A 14,249-nucleotide genomic window follows, 5' to 3' on the forward strand; every position below is an offset into this window, starting at 1 on the left:
GGACACCCTGGTCGTCATCTTTGACCAACATGGTGTTCAACACTATCTGTTTCTGGAAGCCTTTTTTTTTTTGTGAGGATCTACAAAAGACACATCTGATGGTTTGCATACAAACGGAAACATAGGCAACAGAAAACTAGAAAGTGGGTCGGTGAGTGATCCAGAGGTAGATGGGCAAATAACCGCTCCACGGTCCACCAAATCTTGAAGAACAACTCAACCAAAGTGACACGAAACGAAAGGTATGGAAAGGAGTTGAGGAGTTCATAATATCCGCAATTCGAATTTAAAAATACAGGGAAAGAAAGGTAAAGAAAAATATGTCATGTCAGGGTATGTTCTCTCTACAAATCTTCCTCACCAAGAACCCACCAAAAAAAATGAAAATGCTCAACGCCCATACTCAATTTTGAATCTGTACAATCTGTTCTCAAAGTAACGAGCAGAGAGGCTTAGTGACCGCTCCACTCGATAGTGTTGAGATCGATACCCTCCTGGACAAGCTCCCACAGAGGACTCAGCTCACGCAAGAAAGCAACACGTTCTTGCACGGCCTTGAGAACGTAATCAATCTCAGCATCGGTGGTGAAGCGGCCAATACCGAAACGGATACTGCTGTGAGCGCTCTCGTCACTGCTGCCGAGAGCACGGAGAACGTACGAGGGCTCGAGGGAAGCGGATGTGCAGGCAGAACCGGAAGACAGAGCGATATCCTTGAGAGCCATGAGGAGGGATTCACCTTCAACGTAGGCGAAAGAGACGTTGACGCAGCCAGGGTAGAAATGTTCGGGGGATCCGTTGAGAGTTGTGTGTTCCATAGCAAGAAGACCATCTCTCAGCCTTGCGGACAAAGCGGAGATGCGCTTAGTGTCGTACTATTGCGAGAGTTAGCATCAATTATATCCAAAGGAATGAGTATTTTTTGACTTACCGGCATCTCTTCCTTTGCAATTCTCGCAGCTTCACCAAAACCAATGACAAGAGGAGGAGCGAGAGTTCCACTTCTCAAACCTCTCTCTTGACCACCACCGCTGATGATAGGGTCGAGTCTGACACGGGGTCTTCTGCGGACGTAGCAAGCACCAATACCCTTGGGACCATAAAGCTTGTGACTGGAGATGGACATGAGATCAACGTTGAGCTTGTTGACATCGAGAGGGATCTTGCCCACAGCCTGAGCGCCGTCGGTGTGGAAGAAGATCTTCTTGGATCTACACAGCTTGCCAATTTCCTCCAAGGGCTGAACGACACCAATCTCGTTGTTCACAGCCATGATTGAGACAAGCATGGTCTCGGGGCGCATGGCGGCTTCCAGCTCCTTCATGTCGATTCTGCCATCTGACTGGACAGGCAAGTATGTAATTTCGAAACCTTCGTCTTGCAAGTGGCGGCAGCTGTCAAGGACACACTTGTGCTCGGTCTGGCAGGTAATGATGTGGTTCTTCTTGCCACCGCGCTTGAAGAAACGAGCGACACCCTTGATGCTCATGTTGTTGCTCTCGGTGGCTCCGGATGTGAAGATGATCTCCTTGGGGTCAGCGCCGATGAGTTCAGCAATGTTTGCTCTGGCTTGCTCAACAGCCTTGTCTGTTTCCCAACCATAGGCGTGAGTTCGTGAATGGGGGTTGCCGTAGAGACCGGTGAAGTAGGGGAGCATGGCATCCAAGACTCTGGGATCGGTGGGAGTGGTGGCTTGAGCATCGAGGTAGATGGGTCGAGTTCCTTGATCCATGATGGTTGCTTGCTTGAGAATGCCGGCGGCAGGGCTCATCATGGCTTCGGCGCTCATGCCAGTGGCGGGCATGGTGGCATCCTTGGGCTTGAGTCCAGTCTCAGCCAGAAAAGCCTTCTGGTCGGCCTTGATGGTGGATTCGACATTGATAGTGGCGTTTCGCGATGAGCTTTCGGAGACATATGATCGAGTGGCGGCAATGCGGGACGAGAGAAGGCGAGGACGGTAGGAGGTCGAGAGTCGTCTTTGTGACTGGTGGAGGGCCTGCCTCGCGACAGAAGGGAATGAGGACGACATTATAATCTCAGGTGTGTTGAGAAACAAATGGGACTATCAGCAGATGTCACACCAGATTGGACTTTTGCTAGACGGGAAGCTCGACTGTCAGAGGCTTGGCGGAGTTGCTGAGTAAAGCGGCGTTAATCAAGTCCTCGGCCGAGAGAAGAAGAAGGCGCGTCCCGAACACGGCGAGAGACAGCGGCAGCAGCAAGCAGCAGCTTCGAGAGTGTCGGCGAATTCTGCTGCCGAGGGGTCCATTGACGTAGCCGGCGTATTGTAGCAATGCCAAGGCCTCGTCGATAAACGTTTTTGGGATGATGCGGCCGGATGAGCCAGCCCGAAGACGTAGGCACCCGACCAACAAGGACATCCTCTGCCTTGCAATACCCTTCCATTCTCGTCAACACAAGCATCATTTACACCACAGGTAGCACACGCAGCTGCAGCAACCGGCTGTGTGCATACTGTAAACAAGCCCGCATCATCAGCCACAGCCACAGCCTGAGCCCTCCTCTCCAGCCCCGACAAGATCGACGCTGCGAATCTACAAGCCAAGACGGACAACAGCCCCATAGCCTGAGTAGTCTAACTTACATCCAAAGACTCAGTCTTCTCTGCGCTCTTCGCCCTCCTACTCTTCACCAGCATACAGCTCTATTCGACCCCCCGCCAATTCGGCCTGCTCAACCCCAAACAGCGCGACAATGAGTTGGAAAGGCTTCACCAAGAGCGTCAGCCGCGTACGTACTCTGCCACTACATGATTGATGCGCCTGTCCACCGCTGACTCTCCCCCAGGCTCCTCAGCAGTTCAAGCAAAAGTTCAACATGGGTGAAATCACAAAGGATCCCATCTATGTTGACGCCGAGCGCCGCTTCACAGAGCTCGAGACCGAGACCAAACGTCTGCACGACGAGTCCGAAAAGTACTTCAAGTCCATCAACGGCATGTTGGACCACCAGATCGAATTCTCAAAAGCTTGCGCCGACTTGTACAAGCCCATCTCTGGCCGTGCTTCCGACCCAACCTCTTACGTCGTCGATGGCAATCCTGAGGGAATCCGCGCTTGCGAAGAGTACGAGGCTATCGTCAAAGACTTGAAGGCTTCACTGCAACCCGAACTAGAGATGATCGAGTCTCGTATTGTGAAACCAGCCGACGAACTTCTCGAAATCATCAAGCAGGTCCGCAAAGCTGCCGTCAAGCGTGACCACAAGCAGCTCGACTACGATCGTCACCGAAACACCCTCAAGAAGCTACAGGACAAGAAGGACAAGACGCTTAAGGACGAAAAGGCCCTGTACAAGGCAGAAAACGAAGTCGAGGTCTCGACCCAGGACTACAACTACTTCAACGACCTGCTCAAGAACGAGCTGCCCGAGCTGTTCCGCCTTGAGCGCGAGTTCATCCTTCCTCTATTCCAGTCATTCTACTACATGCAGCTCAACGTCTTTTACACATTGCACGAACGCATGCAGAGCATCGATATCGGTTACTTCAATTTGCAACTGGACATCGAGGCAGCCTTTGAGGAGAAGCGCGGAGATATCCAAGAACGTGCCGAAGCTTTGACGATCGTACACTTTAAGACCAAGGGCTTGGGTCGACCTGCTGGAAGCAAGTATGGCAACAACAGATTGGCCATCGAGGGCAAGGCCAAGACGAGTCCTGCACTTGAATCGTCCACTGCTCAGCTGTCAATTACTGACGGCAACCCGACTTCCCCTCCACCTTACTCAGCTGGTGCAGCTGGTGGACTCTCACGCATGTCATCTATCGCAAAGAGCAAGCCTCCGCCACCAAAGCCCAAGCCATCGAGATTCAGCGGCGTACCTCAGGCAGAGACATGTACGGCACTGTACGATTACGAAGCACAAGCAGAAGGCGACCTTAGTTTCAGCGCTGGCGAGACAATTGAGATTGTGCAACGTACGGCCAACGAGAATGAGTGGTGGATCGGAAAGATTGGCGGAAGACAAGGACAATTCCCTGGTAAGTGCAGCTCGAGAGATGACCTTGTGAAGAAGTATTCTGACAGGAATTACAGGCAACTACGTACAACTCTCGTAGAATGAGAGGCGGATGCGTGGCAGTACTATTCCATAATGTGTAGCAATAGCGATATGACGTGCAAATGTGTTTCTGAACAGGCAACGGGTAGAATGGACCGCGTACAGGACAGAGAATAGCCACGTTCTTCTTCTCATGTGGACTTTAGCCGATAATCCAGGAAATTTATTATTGTTGTTATTCAGGGTCTTCTAGAGTCTCAAAATGTACTCGGTAAAGGTGTTTTGGTGTTGTCGAACAACGCGATTGGGCGCGTCTCCCAGACTTGAGCTTGGCCGGACTGGCAGACTTGACCTTGAACCTTTTCCTTGCCATGCCCCAACGCAGCCATGCCGAGGTTTGTGATTCTTGAAAGTCATACGAGATGATACAAGACTAAAAGCAATGGTGTTTTAGAGAAATCATCACGCTCCAAGCAGGCCAATGCGGCAATAGCGGTACCTCTAGTCCCCTACGAGTAGCAGCTTTCACATGCGCCGACTGACGCTTCTCGTGCAGTGGGCTCTCAATTCTGGCAACAACTCTGCCAGGAACACGGCATCAATCGCGACGGCAACCTCGAGGACTTTGCGACAGAAGGCGGCGACCGCAAGGATGTCTTCTTCTACCAGTCCGACGACACGCGCTACATCCCACGCGCCATTCTGATGGATCTCGAACCAAGAGTATGATCTCTCGATTCTCTAACAAACAAGACGCTGAACCGGACACAGGTCCTCAATGGTATCCAAACAGGCCCGTACAAGAACATCTACAACCCCGAGAACTTCTACATCCACAGCGGCGGCACTGGAGCTGGAAACAACTGGGCTGCTGGTTATTCCATGGGCGAGACAGTGCAAGAGGAGGTTCTGGACATGATTGATCGCGAGGCCGACGGCTCTGACAGTCTCGAGGGCTTCATGCTGCTGCACTCGATTGCTGGTGGTACAGGTTCTGGTCTGGGTTCATACCTACTGGAACGACTCAACGACCGCTTTCCCAAGAAACTCATTCAGACATACTCCGTCTTCCCCGACACGCTACAATCAGGAGATGTCGTTGTCCAGCCGTACAACTCATTGCTGTCCATGAAGAGACTGACTCAGCACGCCGACAGTGTCATCGTCCTCGACAATGGCGCCCTCTCTCGTATTGCTGCAGACACTTTGCACGTCCAAGCACCTTCGTTCCAACAGACCAACCAACTCGTCAGTACCGTCATGAGTGCCTCGACGACCACTTTGCGCTATCCTGGATACATGCACAACGACCTTGTCGGCATCGTCGCCTCGCTGATCCCTACACCACGCTGCCACTTCCTGCAGACCAGCTACACCCCCTTCACAGGCGAGAACGTTGAAGCCGCAAAGACGGTTCGCAGAACTACTGTCCTCGAAGTCATGCGCAGACTGCTGCAGCCCAAGAACAGGATGGTCAGCTCGAACCCCTCCAAGAACAGCTGCTACATCAGTATCCTCAACATCATCATGGGCGAAGCAGACCCCACTGATGTGAGTAGCCATGCTCCTCCCTTCTTCGTTCGACAGATGCTGACACAAACTCTTCACAGGTCCACAAGTCCCTCCTCCGTATTCGCGAACGCCGCCTCGCAACATTCATTCCATGGGGCCCTGCCTCGATTCAAGTCGCCCTCACCCGCACCTCTCCTTACACCACTGGCCCACACACGCCGCGCGTCTCTGGTCTGATGCTCGCAAACCACACGGGCATCTCGACTTTGTTCAAACGTATAGTGTTCCACTACGATCGTCTCCGCAAGCGTAACGCCTTTTTGGAACAATACAAGAGAGAGGATATCTTCAGGGATGGCCTCGGAGAGTTTGACGACGCGAGAGAAGTCGTCATGGATCTGGTGCGAGAATACGAGGATGCTGAGAAGGAGACCTACCTCAGTGGACCCACTGCTGCGCCGGAATCTGAGGATAGAGATGGCAGGACTGATGGTATCAGGTGAAAGTCTTTGTTGGAGTTTCAGTCCTGCGAGATGGGCTTTCTTTTTTGCAAGGGGGCGTTTTGGGGAATATCCTGGTTCTCAGGAGATGGGCAGCATGCAGACAGGAGTTTCTACCAGGTGTTGTTTTATCTGTTGGTGGCATGGCTACAAACATCCATGATCCATGTTCGTTCTTGCATATCCCAAGGACCGAGGTTGAAATCGAGAAGCTTTGTGATCAAGTCTATCCCAGCACACCATCCACATGTCTGAAGATCAATCTGGATCTGATCTCGGTACCATTTCATCTATCTGAGTTTGCCTGCTTTAGTGAACTGTCGCATTCGCTACTTGATACAATCTACATTTTTAATCTGGCTCGCGCCTTTCCGACGGGTTTTCCGCACGTGGCTTGCTTTGCTTGTGCTTGCGCTTACTTGATCTTGTAAAACAGAACATGGATGAGAGTCATGCTCATCTTTGTTGCTCGCATTCGTCTCTCATAGTCGCGGACATCGAGGATTCATTGTCCCAAAAAGAGGCATCCTCGCCGACGACTTCAAAGACCCCATTCAGGGCACAATGGATAGTCCGCCGCCACGCTGTTTTGGACCACGCAAGCGAATCTTATAGCTGCCCTGGTTATCCATACTTGCATCACACTGCGGACAATGAGTCAAGAAGCCGAAGACATAGCCATCGAAACGGTATACAGGACCGACCCATTGATCTGCCTTTTGCTCCCAATACTCGGAACGAAGAGCCGAATTATTGCTCCCGCAGATCACTTCAGCAAGTACAACAGGGCACGTTATAGGGCACAAGCAGCGAGTTCAAACTTGAAACACCCCAAAGGGATTCTTTTACTGAAGTCTCCGGGCTTTTGAATACGAAGTTGGGAAGTTTATGGCTGGAAATGGATAATAGGTGCTTTACTCGGGCTTGCTTTTCGTGTTTTGAAACAGGGCAAGCTTATAAGGTCTGAGGATCGAGAGAGAGAGGAGTAATAGATGGCTTTCGTGGCCGAGGTTGGAGTGGCTCGAATTCTACTCCATGAGTCAATGTGTGTCAGGACTATCCATCTGACATGCTTAAGCGAAGGCATGTGTCGTCAATGTCGCTTTGGCGCGGAGAAGAGAAGGGTGTTCTCTCGGCCAGCCATAAGTCAATTCCATGGTTGACACAGGGGTCTCTTGCACCTTGAGCCTTGGCAGATGTCGATTATGTGTCTTTTCCCACCATCTGGCATGTATGCACGACACTGATCGTCCTGTTTTGCGGAGATGAAACGGTAGCGACATGAATTGTGGCGCTTGATATCCGCTCGCTTAAATGAAAAGCTCGGACTTGGCAGACGCCTTTCTTCTGCTGCAACTTCAAGCCGAGGATCAAACCTCATGCTTCGATTGCTTCGACGTGCAGCAGCTTGAAACCGAGTTTAGAGTTTCCCAAGCACTAGCATTGACGATCATGGCGACTACAGGATATAGTCAGAAGACCGGTCCTTGAGCCAAGGCCTTGTCTGTGGAGGTATAGCCCAGCGAGGCTCTGAATCGTGGACCTCGCCAGTATTGGCATGCTTCATTTGGCTTTTCGCGAATAAGAGGTAGGTGCGATGCATCATAAGGTAGGCCTTGAAACCTTTGGATATAAAGAGGCACTCTTTGCCAGCTCTCAATCTCCTGATCACTTCCATCATTCGCTTCAAAAACAATATCTTTCTCTATCGACACTTCCATTCTTATCACCATGTTCTCAGACATCAGTCTCAAGGGCGCTCTCCTCAGCGTCTGCCTCGCTGCAGGTGCCATTGCCACCCCTATCGAGAAGCGTGCTGCTTGCTCTAAATACACCATCATCTCCACCCGCGGAACCGGCGAACTGCAAGGCCCCTCTGCAGGTTTCTTGACCATGAACCAAAAGACTCTTGCTCAGGTGCCCGGCGGTACCGTTTACAACACCGTCTACCTCGCCGCCGCAGACCAGAACTCTGCTCTTGGTACTGCAGACGTATGTGGCTTTCCTCTCTCGCTTTGAGGTATCTCGAGGGATTTTTGCTGATGTCACGATGAAACAGATTGTCAACAAAGTCAAGTCTTCCCTCGCCTCCAACCCAGACATGTGCTTTATCCTCCAAGGCTACTCCCAAGGCGCCGCCGCCACCGTCAACGCCATGCCCAAACTCACCGGCGCCTCCATGGATGCCGTCAAGGGCGTTTTCCTCATCGGCGACCCCGAGCACCGCAGTGGCCTTGCTTGCAACGTCGACGCCAACGGAGGCACCACTACCAAGAATGTCAATGGGCTTTCTGCCCTGCTAGGAGGTATTCCCTCTGCATGGGTCGAGAAGACGATGGATGTTTGCGCCTTCGGAGATGGTGTTTGTGATACTACTCATGGGCTTGGCATCAACGCTCAACATCTTTCTTATCCTTACTCCAGCAGTGTGCAGAGTATGGGTCAGAAGTATATGGTTGAGAAGCTTACTGGTTCTTCCTAGAGGGTTTGTCTCCTTCCGAAAAGTACTAGATGCAGAGGATTGGGATGGGATGGCTCGTGGAAGGGCTTTGATGCGATGGCTGGGCCTCGCATTTTGCTTTCCGCTTCCTTGACTTATGAGCACACGTGTATATTGGTTTGAATATAATCTGAATAGGTTTTTCTTTTTTTTCCTTTGCGTCTGCCTCTTAACTTCCCTTCCATACATGTGCTTGCCCATTCCACACTCGTCAGAGCATTTCTAGAGGTCCTAGATTGACTGTTCTTCAAGAGCTGCTCTCTACTAACACTCTTCTCGACCCTGCATATCAACCGACGTCATACCTTTCTCTTGCTCCCACCCATCTGCAAACCGCGGAATGCCTAGAAAGCTTTGGAATGCCTTACACCAAGACATCCAAAACTGATTGCATCATCCGTCAGTGCGTACAGACGTCTTCCGCCTGTCCGGAGTGTCACACAATGGGATGCCTTAGATATTTGAAACCGGTACTTGAAACGTCAACACAGCACGCCTGAAACTTTGGCGAGTCTACGTGGTTGTATGCAAGATGAGGCGAGGTAGGTATATGTGATGTCACATCTAGTTTGGTCGCGTCGGAGATTCTTGGTGTAAAGCTATGCTTCTCTTTTGAGTCTTTGAGCAAAATGTGCGTCTTGTCTTCTCCTGAGCCTTTGTTTTTATCAATTCTTGACGTTTCATGGGTAGTACCTGGAATACTAGAGTGTGTTTTTGGCAACTAGTAGCAAGACATGAAAGCAGATGAGCAGATATAAGAATACTTCAAGTGGCTAGTGTAAAGGGGTCTGTTCGATTTGCTGCTGCAAAGCTTGATCAAGGTAGGGTGACTGAATTAGATGCGTAGACGTCTATCTTGTGTTGCTCTCGAGTATAGAAGGCTGGAGAGCAGTCATTCACCGCTATCACGTGCTTTAGCGCCTTGCTCGGACAGGTCACACTGATGCATGCGGCTACATGCACAAACACAAGCCTCGCCAGCAGGATGACTGATTGCAAACTTCTGTATCTAATCAAGCCTCCAACTTTCGTTCAGTCCGCAACACATACAGCCTCCTCGTCTTCTTCCTCTATCACCAGCCACTCCAGCGGTGTATCAAATCAGCTTAAAGGCTGTCAGATTGTGAAGCAGCTCTCGATCATTTCCGACATCTAATGCAGAGTCAAAGGCGAGCGGCAGACCGGTGACCTGTTGAGACTCCGGCGTCAAACAAGGCAGGCTTCCATAACATGCCTCTACCGCAATCAATGTCGACCAAAGCCTCGAAGTTGGACAGTAAAATAATCTGGAACCCGCCAATTCCTACTATTGACTTGACCGAAGTGCATCAGACCATCTCTCTACACGGGCTGTTGGCAGTAGCGTCCCAGCTAAGGGATGGCAAGGAATGTGACTTTGCTCTTGAAACCGATACCAAGCCTATTTCCGGCGGCCAATGTATCATCTTCGTGGTAGAGTATTCGGATGGCATCAAGTATGCCTTCCGGCTACCTTACCATACACGAAAGTCCACAATCCGCGACTCGTTCTTTGCCCACGAGCTGGAAACGTGGAAGGCTCTGATCAGCAACCGCATTCCTCTCATACCCAAAATCTTCGGTTTTGGCTTGTCAGATGATAATCTCATTGGCTTTCCCTTTATTGCATACGAATGGGTCGAAGGGAAACCATTGGTATGGACTGACAACGAACCATGCGATCCAACACATCGAGAAAAGACAATCAAGACCCTAGCATCTTTCACCATTGAGACTGCCTGTCGAATGCAGAAACCAGGTGAGTTCTGACTTCTGAGCTTGCAATGAGGCTACTCAACTGAAAATGACTACAGGGAAAACCTCTGCCGAGGTGTATGTGACTGAAGCCATAGACCGCAAGATCAAGCGTGTCTTGAATGGGACGCTCCGAACAGCAAAGCTCATAGACTGTCTTCGACAACGAAGTTTGATTCACAAATATTTGATTCCCCAACTCAATGATTCGCCTTGGGTTATGGTTCATGGAGATCTTTCCAACTCCAACATCATTGAAGATCCCGAACATGATATCTCTGGGTTGGTAACGACTTTGTCCCAAGTTTTTGATTGTTGAAGCTGACTAAATCGCACAGAATCATCGACTTTGGGTTTGCTGAATATCTTCCACTACAATTCGCAGCAGTCTTCCCATTGATTCTCTGTCATGAAACTTACCAGGATCAAAATGACATCGATGTTGCACTAGAGCTACCACATGACCCTCATTCTTCACTTGTCTGGCGGAGCAAAAACACAGAGACGAAGCGCCGCGATCGTCAGCTGTTCCTCGACCAAATCAAACGCCTTTGCAAAACACATGGAGAGATCTGTGAATCTTTTTATCGTATCTTGAGCGATAAACAAGAAATTAGACGCTATTGGTGGTTCACGGCAATTAGTAATCAGAAGTTGCATCAGGTTATGGTGAAAGTGAATTGGTTGTTGCCAGAAGAAGAATTGAAAGATGAGGATCTTTCGAATGAGTGGAAGATGTTTCGGGAGAAGAATCCTGGTCATTGGTAATGATGATTTGAGCTATTCTTTGCCAATGCTATTCCCATCTATATGCAGCAGGTTCTCCAAAAGGTGTGCTACTGTCACCTCTCCTGAACAGCTCGTCGATGAATTTGTGTATCTTCAATGCATCCCGCCAATCCGCATACATGTTCGTCTTTCCTTTCGCGTAAGCATCGTACAAGCGTCCGACATTCTGTGCCGGTTGCTCGAGCCCACTCAGCTCATCTTCAGGCAGCGCAATGATCTCCGCCTCTTCTTGACCTGCTTGTCTGTACTTGATCTCAATACCAATGTGCTCGATATCAAAACATCCTCTTGGACTTGTTAGTAGGATGTCTCCTTTGTCGCCGTTGATAAGCCATCGACAGCCGGGCTCGCCAGGAAACGCTTTGCCTGCACGCATCTGATAGCTTATCAAAGTTCCGGATTCGAATCGACCTTGAAGAAGGATGTTGTCCGGACATTCCTTCTTGACGGTCTCGACTATTGTGCCACTTTGGGCTGGATCCATGATTTCGACAGTTGGGTGATCAATTCCCATCACACTACTGAAAGCTTCCAGCTCGCCGAAAACCTCCAGCACACAATTTATGTCTGATTCTGTAAGCGTTGGACTGTGTTTGAAACATGTGAGACTCACTGTGCAAGAACCATATGGTAGCAAAATTGGCCCCACCATCTCTTTCTGCCAGCATCCTAAAAGACAGTGGTAAAGGCTTGTCCAAAGGGAAACCTGAAAATGACACGACAGTCGTACTCAAAGGCTTGCCAATCTTGCCTTCGGCTATCATCTTCTTGATCAAAAGGACAGCTTCATGTGCTTGACCCTGACATCCCATGATGGTCCTGACACCCTTCTTCTCAGCCTCATCCTTGAGTTCTTGCATCTGTTTGATATTCGTCGCGAATGGCAGCTCAGTATACACATCCTTTCCTGCTTTGACTGCGGGAAGGCAAACATTGTAATGGGCTTTCACGCCCACCACGCAGACGACGAGTTCGACATCCGGGTCAGCAGCTAGATCTTCAGGTGATCCGTAAGTCTTGACAGACTCAGCGAGTCCATAGTGTTTGACCGATTTTCTCGCGCTTTCAACGGAAGAATTGCAGAGAGCAACGATCTCATAGAGGCTCTTTCCATGTTCTGACTGTAGGTATGGGAGATGTGCGAGTACCGCCCAATTTGTCGCTGTTGAAGATGTACTCAGACCGACGAGGCCGATCTTGATAGGCGCCATCGAATCTGGATTTGAATAACTAGGGTGACTGATTCTTCATATTCAAGCGCAGAGCAAGCTTTTCAAGAACTTTCTTCGTCTTCTTGGAATCGGACATAGTTCATCCGCGTGGTGCGGTCAAGCACATGCATGAAGTCGGGGTCGGCACAATGTTTGCACCGCAATGTGGACATCGAGATATCTAGTATTCGACTCCCTCGGCGTCTATCATCGATTTTATTAGAATAAATTCATGAAAGATCAATATGCTTAAGGGCTCTCTGACTGTTGTTTATCTAGTGTAAGAGATAGGCATATGACTAGAACTGTTCAAGGATCAGAATTCAAAGCGCCAAAGGTCAGTAGTCGTGGATAAACGCGCTGTGGGCGCATCGACCGACCCTTTGAGGGATTCCGCATTCCAACATCCTTGGCCCGACAACAATGGATCAGGACTCGGAGTGGCACGCTTTACTTATCAGCTTGGGGCGCCTGTCATGCCGCTCGGCGCATGCGCTTTGTCAGCACCGCTTGATTGCCGCCAGCGACACTGGTTAATCCCTTGCTTGTACAAGTGTAAGCTGTTGAGCTGTCGTTGAAGAACCACCTTTCATCAGTCCCTGCAGTTTGCTCAGATCACCTTCACAGAAATTGATCGCAACCATGGGTTATGCAGCGACATTCTTACGCTCTCAGCTTTTCACCAAGCTGCCTTACCCAAACTCAAGCTTCGCTGGTCAGACTGTCATCGTGACTGGAAGCAATACTGGTCTTGGCCTTGAAGCTGCTCGACACATCGCTCGTCTGGAAGCTACTAAGGTCATTCTTGCATGCCGTACAGTCACGAAGGGTCAAGCTGCAGCAGCAGATATCACAGCATCCGAGCACCTCACGTCCGATCACATCGAAGTGTGGGAGCTGAACCTTTCCAGTTATGAGTCCATCAGAGCATTCGCTCAACGTGTGCAGCGCCTTGATCGTCTTGATGCTTTCATACAGAATGCAGGCATATTGACCACCGAGTACAGACTTGAGGAGGGCGAAGAAAGTACCATCACCATCAACGTGACCAGCGCGACTCTTCTCGGACTGTCAGTCCTTCCCAAGCTACGAGAAAGTGCCAACAAGTTTGGCGTCCGCGGCAGATTGACATTTGTGGGGTCTGACCTTCAATACATTGCCAAGTTCAAGGAAGCCGAGACAACAGGTTCGCTGTACGCAGCCTTGAACAACAAGGAGGGTGTCGACATGGACGACAGGTGAGACGGTCTCGATAGGCAATCTTTCGCTCCAAGATCGCTGATCCTAGATAGATATAAAGTCTCAAAACTTCTGCTGCTCTACACAGTACGTGAGATGGCTGCTCGTAGTCCGATGGGTCAGGACTCCAACGTCATAATCGACTATGTGACTCCTGGAGCGTGCAAATCCGACCTCTTTAGAGATGATGCCTCATGTAAGAAATATCACGTGGAGAACAAGACAGCAACATTAACCTTGGCTCCTACAAGGGATCCAAAAGCTGATCATGAATATCATGATCTTTATCATCGCCCGTACGACTGAGCAAGGAAGCCGCACGCTTGTTCATGCTGCAAGCCCTGATATCAGCACCAACGCTCATGGCGCGTTTTTGATGGATTGTCAAGTCTTTCCGTAAGAGCCTTGACCTTTGTAATTTGGAGACTTTCGGCCAACTGACCTGTCAAATAGCAATGGTGACAACGTCGATAGTGAGAAGGGACGCAAGATGCAAAAGAGATTCACCGAAGAGCTGTTTGCGAAACTTGAGACGATTCATCCAGGCATCACTTCCTGCCTCTGACTTCCCATTTGTCACCACCTTTTTCCTACCTCTCCCCTGTGATTCAGATCTATTTGAGCCAATCTCATCAAATACAGTCACTAGCGCATCATACCCAATGATATTGTTGTGTTTCTCTAATCAACCTGATCTTTGTG

General features: G+C 50.0%; 7 protein-coding genes across 7 annotated transcripts; 5 read left to right on the forward strand and 2 right to left on the reverse strand.

Moving 5' to 3' along the window:
• Nucleotides 1-452: 452 nt before the first annotated feature.
• M437DRAFT_59581 (cysteine desulfurase) lies at nt 453-2,029 on the reverse strand (the record flags this gene model as incomplete). Its single annotated transcript, XM_041023603.1, has 2 exons — nt 453-875; nt 932-2,029. 2 exons carry the CDS (start codon nt 2,027-2,029, stop codon nt 453-455), a joined length of 1,521 nt encoding a protein of 506 aa, XP_040875396.1.
• A 686-nt stretch (nt 2,030-2,715) lies between these two features.
• M437DRAFT_79084 (BAR-domain-containing protein) lies at nt 2,716-4,081 on the forward strand (the record flags this gene model as incomplete). The annotated part of the gene is made up of 3 exons (XM_041027103.1): nt 2,716-2,751; nt 2,809-4,003; nt 4,059-4,081. The coding sequence occupies 3 exons, from the start codon at nt 2,716-2,718 to the stop codon at nt 4,079-4,081; spliced, it is 1,254 nt and encodes a 417-aa protein (XP_040875397.1).
• A 329-nt stretch (nt 4,082-4,410) lies between these two features.
• On the forward strand, nt 4,411-6,038 carry M437DRAFT_79085 (gamma tubulin; the record flags this gene model as incomplete). Its single annotated transcript, XM_041027104.1, has 5 exons — nt 4,411-4,418; nt 4,478-4,518; nt 4,580-4,746; nt 4,795-5,574; nt 5,634-6,038. The coding sequence occupies 5 exons, from the start codon at nt 4,411-4,413 to the stop codon at nt 6,036-6,038; spliced, it is 1,401 nt and encodes a 466-aa protein (XP_040875398.1).
• A 1,728-nt stretch (nt 6,039-7,766) lies between these two features.
• M437DRAFT_88685 (cutinase) lies at nt 7,767-8,517 on the forward strand (the record flags this gene model as incomplete). The annotated part of the gene is made up of 2 exons (XM_041028886.1): nt 7,767-8,027; nt 8,095-8,517. 2 exons carry the CDS (start codon nt 7,767-7,769, stop codon nt 8,515-8,517), a joined length of 684 nt encoding a protein of 227 aa, XP_040875399.1.
• Nucleotides 8,518-9,765: 1,248 nt separating this feature from the next.
• Nucleotides 9,766-10,670, forward strand: M437DRAFT_88686 (uncharacterized protein; the record flags this gene model as incomplete). Its single annotated transcript, XM_041028887.1, has 3 exons — nt 9,766-10,312; nt 10,368-10,594; nt 10,647-10,670. 3 exons carry the CDS (start codon nt 9,766-9,768, stop codon nt 10,668-10,670), a joined length of 798 nt encoding a protein of 265 aa, XP_040875400.1.
• Nucleotides 10,671-11,104: 434 nt separating this feature from the next.
• On the reverse strand, nt 11,105-12,308 carry M437DRAFT_59478 (NAD-binding Rossmann fold oxidoreductase family protein; the record flags this gene model as incomplete). The annotated part of the gene is made up of 2 exons (XM_041023585.1): nt 11,105-11,664; nt 11,711-12,308. 2 exons carry the CDS (start codon nt 12,306-12,308, stop codon nt 11,105-11,107), a joined length of 1,158 nt encoding a protein of 385 aa, XP_040875401.1.
• Nucleotides 12,309-12,950: 642 nt separating this feature from the next.
• Nucleotides 12,951-14,112, forward strand: M437DRAFT_79088 (retinol dehydrogenase 12; the record flags this gene model as incomplete). The annotated part of the gene is made up of 4 exons (XM_041027105.1): nt 12,951-13,546; nt 13,601-13,743; nt 13,799-13,943; nt 14,001-14,112. 4 exons carry the CDS (start codon nt 12,951-12,953, stop codon nt 14,110-14,112), a joined length of 996 nt encoding a protein of 331 aa, XP_040875402.1.
• Between the last annotated feature and the right edge of the window lie 137 nt (nt 14,113-14,249).

The sequence above is a fragment of the Aureobasidium melanogenum genome (assembly GCF_000721775.1).
Source record: "Aureobasidium melanogenum CBS 110374 unplaced genomic scaffold scaffold_33, whole genome shotgun sequence".
In the NCBI taxonomy this organism is placed as follows: Eukaryota; Fungi; Ascomycota; class Dothideomycetes; order Dothideales; family Saccotheciaceae; genus Aureobasidium; species Aureobasidium melanogenum.